The 6,000-nt window shown below is 39.0% G+C and overlaps 1 protein-coding gene and 1 long non-coding RNA gene across 6 annotated transcripts in view; one reads left to right on the plus strand and one right to left on the minus strand.

Moving 5' to 3' along the window:
- The window catches only part of Oxct1 (3-oxoacid CoA-transferase 1), a 119,382-nt gene extending 115,175 nt beyond the window's left edge, over window positions 1–4,207 (plus strand). Inside the window, exon 17 of the mRNA XM_027401378.2 lies at window positions 2,605–4,207. Within this exon, the coding sequence (XP_027257179.1) occupies window positions 2,605–2,646 (42 nt within the window). The 3' untranslated portion in view covers window positions 2,647–4,207. The remainder of the gene's footprint in view (window positions 1–2,604) is intronic.
- The window catches only part of LOC103160859, a 40,315-nt gene extending 34,625 nt beyond the window's left edge, over window positions 1–5,690 (minus strand). The window contains exon 1 of one of the 5 annotated variants that reach the window (XR_004768542.1): window positions 5,359–5,661. This is a non-coding gene — a long non-coding RNA (uncharacterized LOC103160859). Of the gene's footprint in view, window positions 1–5,358 lie in introns of all 5 variants that reach the window. The other 4 variants (XR_004768540.1, XR_004768539.1, XR_004768541.1 and 1 more) reach the window with 4 other exon arrangements.
- Window positions 5,691–6,000: the final 310 nt, after the last annotated feature.

Here is a 6,000-nt window from a genome sequence, read left to right on the forward strand (position 1 = left end):
CTAAAGCTTTTGTCTTGTTTTCTTCCAGTAGTTTTATAGTTTAAGAGTGTTGCATTTTGTAATTGGTGATTGACAGATGGGGGAGGGGTGTCTAATTTGGTTTTGCACATGGATATCCGGGTCTCACAGCACCATGTATGAGAAGATTGGCTTTCCGTGGTATTTTCAGTTTTCTAGTATTGTTAGTGATTTGTCAAAAGCAGGTGACTTTAGATCACTACCCTTAGTTCTAGAGCCTTTGTCCTTTTCCATGGGTCTACATCTGTTTCAGTTGCCATAGATTTGCAGTATATAAAAACACTATGCTATTTCACTTGCCATAGATTTGAGTTTATTTTAAATTCAAGTATGGCAGTGCTTCCTACTTTGCACCTGTAGCTCAAAATGGCCTTGACTTGCTGCTCTTGAGCGGGACCTAACCAGTCTTAGCACTCACATACATGGTGGCTTATAACCCTCTGTAACTCCAGTTCCAGGGGATCCATTACCCATTCTGGCCTCCACAGGCATTACGAACACGCATGGTGCATGTACATATATGCAGGCAAAACACTCGTAGTCATCAATCTCATTATCAAGAGAGGTCATTTAAAGTAGCCTCTCCACTGTTGCTTAGATTGTTAATTGGTGTTATTCTTGTAGATCTGTGGACATTTCCCTAGTGCTAGATTTCTCTTTAAACCTATAATGGCTCCCTCTACTATGGTATCTCTTATCTTGCTCTCCTCTATTCTTCCCTGGACTCAATCTTCCTGCTCCCTCATGTCCTCCTCTCCCATTCTCTTTCTCCTAGCTCCCTCTCCCCTCCCCCATGCTCTCAATTTGCTCTGGAGATCTTGTCCCTTTCTCCTTCTCTGGGGGGACCATGTATGTCTCTACTAGGGTCCTCCTTGTTTCCTAGCTTCTCTAGCAGTGTGGATTGTAGGCTGGTAATCCTTTTCTCTATGTCTAAAATCCATATATAAGTGAGTACATACTATGTTTGTCTTTTTGTGACTGGATTACCTTGCTCAGAATGGTTTCTTCTAGTTGTTACTTGCATGTATGCTTTCAGGGCTGACTGCTTGGTATTATTGGCTAAGCAATGGTGTATTTCTCTCTGAAGAAGAGAGACATTTATCCTTCTCTTACCTGGTTACCAATTAAAAAAAAGCAGAGGCATATATAAGGATATATAGGAGGTCTTGGTAAGGAAGAAATGATATAATTATGATATAATTATATTATAGTCTCAAAAGTAAAAGAAAAAATTTATGAGTTTCCATGGTCATGGAGTCTCTTTACAGTAACAGAAGTTGTCCCTCCTCATGTCCCCTCCTCCTCCCCACTTGATCCCCCTGGGTTTTAAGATGCTCAAGAGTCTTCCAAACAGCTTTGAACACTTGGTTGTTAGATAATGGCTCTACACAAGGTTTAGTGCTTAGTATCCTTATGCAGAAGTAAGCCATTCAACAGTGGAAATGTTGGATAAATGGGCAGCTTTGTAGAGTAATCACAGAGGATCTTTGAACTTCTAATGGGATGTTCAGGAGTAGAGCAGGAAAATTAATACTGTTTAATCAAGTCATTGTTCTTTGCTGACTTACAGGCTATCCTTATATATGCTGGGCATTAATCCCCTTTTTGGATACAAGACTTAGTTGGTTGTTTTCTTTAACATACATAAGTTTGTAAGTTGGGTAGTTTGTAAGTTGGATAGTCAATCCTTTGTGGCTTATGTTTGTGACACTGTGACCCAATATTTTCATAACTAAAGAGTCTTGATTAGTTTTCTACCCTTGTGCTCACATTTTGAAAAAAGACTCTTCCCAAATACTCATCAAATAATAATTTATTTTCAAAGAATCAAAATACTATATATTTCCTCATTCTAAAGCTGTGACAAGCTGATGAAAATCCCAGATCTTTTTTAAATAATACTTTTTATTTTTTCTTTGACAATTTTATTCAAATATAACCAATGTATATTGAGCATATCCACCTTTGTCCCAAACTTCCTTAATAATTTTCCCACCCATAGTCATATTCTTTTTTTCCTTTTCTTTTTCATTTTTTTTGTATAATCTACTGATTCAAATTTGTGCTGTCCTGTATGCACATGTGTGAGTGGGGCCCATCCACCAGAACCTGAGCTACTTACCTATGGCCACACCCCCAAAGAAAAATGAATTCCCTTCCCCTAACAGCCATCAATTGCCCGGTAGTTTATCAGCCAGGTGTGCAGTTTCCCTCTGCCAACCATGTGGGAATGTGACTGATGACCGCTTGGACTGATATTTTTAATTCTGTCTATACTTGTATTAGACATTGTATGTTTGAGGGGCCAAAGTGGGGAGGGGGAAATGACTTCATACCACTTAAAGTCTCTTATCTCTGAAATGTCATTTTCAGTGCATATTAAATTAAATTGGTTAATTACTGATGAACACTTAAGTTCTAAAAAATTGGATTTTTTTATCTGTATCTATTAATTACTTTCGAAATTTAACATTTCTTCAGTCTTTATTTTTAAATCAAAAATTAAAATTACAAAATGAAGTTGTATGTTAACATCGTGTGGTAGAGTAAACTTTGACTTCTTTTTTTTTCTCCTTCACTCACCAGGTTTCACCAAAACTTATGCCAATGCAGCAGATTTCAACTTGAAGTATGGAGTAGACCTTTGTCTCAGGATGCTAAGATTGCATTTTGAACACATAGGATTTAATTGAAAGGGTGTCAGTAATCAAAACTATGTATTTAACAAGAAGTTTCGACTAGTTCTCTTCTAGTATTTCTGGATTTGTGTAGCCATAGAGTGTGTTCTCACGTTTCTATGAAAGACAAAAGGAAAACATTTCATTGTGGTCTTGTTTCATAAATGCTAAGAAGGTTGTCTTTGCCATTGGTGCTCATGTTGGATGTATGTTCATCTTTTATTCTGTGTATACTAAACCAGAAAATTTTTCATATGAATTTGTGATTAGGCAGAATACTTTTTTGATGGCTATATATCTTTTACTTTCCTCTTTTTTGAGAGAAAGCTCTGATTTGGTGATGATGCTGCCTCTTTAGAACATCCTCCTTCCCTCCACACTTCTTATAGCCAAATAGATACCCAAGAAGGCAAACAGGAATGTCTCTGGGAGAAGTAAGCAGAAGGAAGAACAAGGCATAGGATCTACCAGTGCTGGTGTCCCACCAGACGCTCTCTTCATGGACAACCAAGCACCTACCTATGTACACTAACAGCTGAGGCTAACTATAGGAAGAAGACTGGAGACCTAGTGACATACTTACCTAGTTCTCCTACTTTAAGATATTGTGCTATGCCTTTGTATTCAGAAGACTCCAGTTTTTACTTATACATCATCCCCTAAGTCAAAAAGAACTGTGGGCAATTTATCATGAGTCCTAAATCACAATGGCAGTAGTGTTTACAAAAATGATCTTCCAAGATATTCCTTTTTAGTCTTTCCATTCTTCTCAGCAAAGATCCTAAACGGTGAATGATTTTTTTCTACAGAACTGCTTATATTAGTTCTCTTAACAAAGTGCTATTACTTTAGCCTGAAAATTCTTTGTGTTGGGGAATGAACACGGTGACTTGGAATCATAAGGGATGTTTCCTCAGAAGTAGCCTCAATACCAGACAGTTGCCAGGAAGCGTCAATTCAGAAGTTCCCTCTGTATCAGATGTGTGAAAGTCTAGGCACCCTAAAGCCAGGCTGGACAGCTGGTGTCTGCACAGTAAAATGTGCCATTCTGCTACTAATTATAGGAATGTATGCATGTTTTAGGTGATGGTTGTCATTGAAGTCACCTCTCCTTAAATATACCCACAGCTAACCTGTACAGTATGTAAGGAGAGGCAGGCTTTCCCCACACAGTACTCTCTATGTAGCACTGCCTTTCTGGCTGGCTCCGTGGTTGAAAGCATCCACTGCCAGCACTGATAGGAAGAACCCTTCTTAGATGGCACAAGGCCCATGAGAGTAAATATGTCTATGTGAGAGTAAACTTTTGAAAGTAATATTATTGTTGATATTGACATGTCTTCAGATGCACTTGCTTATCATTCCAGTCTGTTACTTTAAGACAAGAGGATTCTAAGAATGTTTCAAACATTGTCAATGCTTGAATAGATGACTGAATAGATGCTCAAAGAGTGCCATATTTTTTAAAAATCTGTTAAGGAATACAATAAAAATTACAAATTTGACAGATATCAATGTGTTTGTTCTCTTTTCTCACTTGGGAATGGTGTGGTTCCACGTGGGAAAACACACACACACACACACACACACACACACACACACACACACACACACACACACACGTTGTTAGAATGGCCAAAAATTAGGTCAGCATGCTTTTACTTTTAATCAAGCCATTACTATTTCTTTCTTTACTTTTTTTGTGTAGGGGGTGGAGGGTGTTGAAACAAGTTCTCTCTGTGTAGACAGGTTGGACTTGAAATGACAGAGATCTGCCAGCCTCTGTTTCCTGAGTGCTGGGATTAAAGGTGTGTACCATAATGTCTGGCATTAACTTTTCTTTTTTACTATACCAACTAAATAAATTTATATTCTAGGAAGAGAAAAAGAAACATTACCTAAATGGATTCTGCTGTACCTTGCTTCCTATCACAGGCAATGTATGTGGAAATTGATTATCAAGCCTTCGTATGTTAATTGTCTTGCTTTGTCTGACATTTTCCTTTATGGTGCATTGCTATTAACCAAGTAGCATTTTGTGTTTCATTGTAGATTTAAATGTCTTCTTGTAGTCTGTCCAGTATACATTGCCTCTTTACTAATAGTCTTTTCTCCCTGGACAAAATCTTGAAATTGGGGACAGGTTTATTTTTAATTCCTTTTTTTCTCTCGAGACAGGATTTCTCTGTGTAATCCTGGCTTCCTGGAACTAGCTCTGTAGACCAAGCTGGCCTTGAACTCACAGATGTCTACTTGTCTCTGCCTCCAGAGTGCTGGGATTAAAGGCATGAGCCATCATCTCCCAGCTAGGGGACAGGTTTCTAAGATATGTCATTCTTGATAGTTACTCCTCTGTCCACTCTATATCCAGGGATTGCCACATGATATAGGACATAACAATCAGATTATTTCTCCTATGTTCAAACAGTGAGAAAAAGAGTTTTCTTCCTCTCCTTTCAAGAAACTGGAAGAATGGGATCTGGCATTAGCACCCAGTCCTCCGATAAACACATACATATGCACACATACATATGCACACACACTCTGCTGCTTTGTAATTGCAAAGGAAGAAGCTGACCTCCAAGGAACTATGGAGGAACATTCCAGATGTATTCTAACCCCAACTTCTGGTTTTCCCTAAGCCAATTTCCCACCAGCTTACCTCTATTTCTTCCAAATCTTCCATTTTGCTTGTCACCTGCCACCACAATATATATTAATTCAGCTTTTGCGGTTCTTGACTTCTGTGTGGGACCTGGCCTCTTACAGGTTTGCATAATATGAGAAAAACAGCCTGTCTGCTGCATCCAGAGAACACAAATAAGCACAGGTGTGGGTGCTACCAATGGGTAGTAGGTTTAAGTTGAAAGACTTTCCTTTTGCAGTTGTACACTCTAAAGGCATGCTATATACCAATGGAAATTAAACAGGGGTTTAATCAGTGGATAGGCTTCTTTGGCACTAACATCATTTTTTGCAGATTTTTTTAAATTTAAATTAGAAACAAGATTGTTTTACATGTCAATCCCAGTTCCCTCTCCCTCTCCTCCTCCCCTACCATCCAAGCCCCCAACTAAAACCCTACCTATTACATATCCTTTCTGCTCCCCCTGGAGGGTGAGGCCTTCCATACGGTGTTATCAGAGTCTATCGTATCCTTTGGGATAGGGCCTAGGCACACTCAGTATCCCTCTATGTGGAATGGGCTCCCAAAGTCCACACTTTGGGATCCGGGATCTGGATCAATCCCATGCTGTTATCCCAGCTATCAGTCTGGGGACCAAGAGCTCCCCGATGTTCAGGT

The sequence above is a fragment of the Cricetulus griseus genome, chromosome 2, assembly GCF_003668045.3.
Source record: "Cricetulus griseus strain 17A/GY chromosome 2, alternate assembly CriGri-PICRH-1.0, whole genome shotgun sequence".
NCBI classification, from domain to species: Eukaryota; Metazoa; Chordata; class Mammalia; order Rodentia; family Cricetidae; genus Cricetulus; species Cricetulus griseus.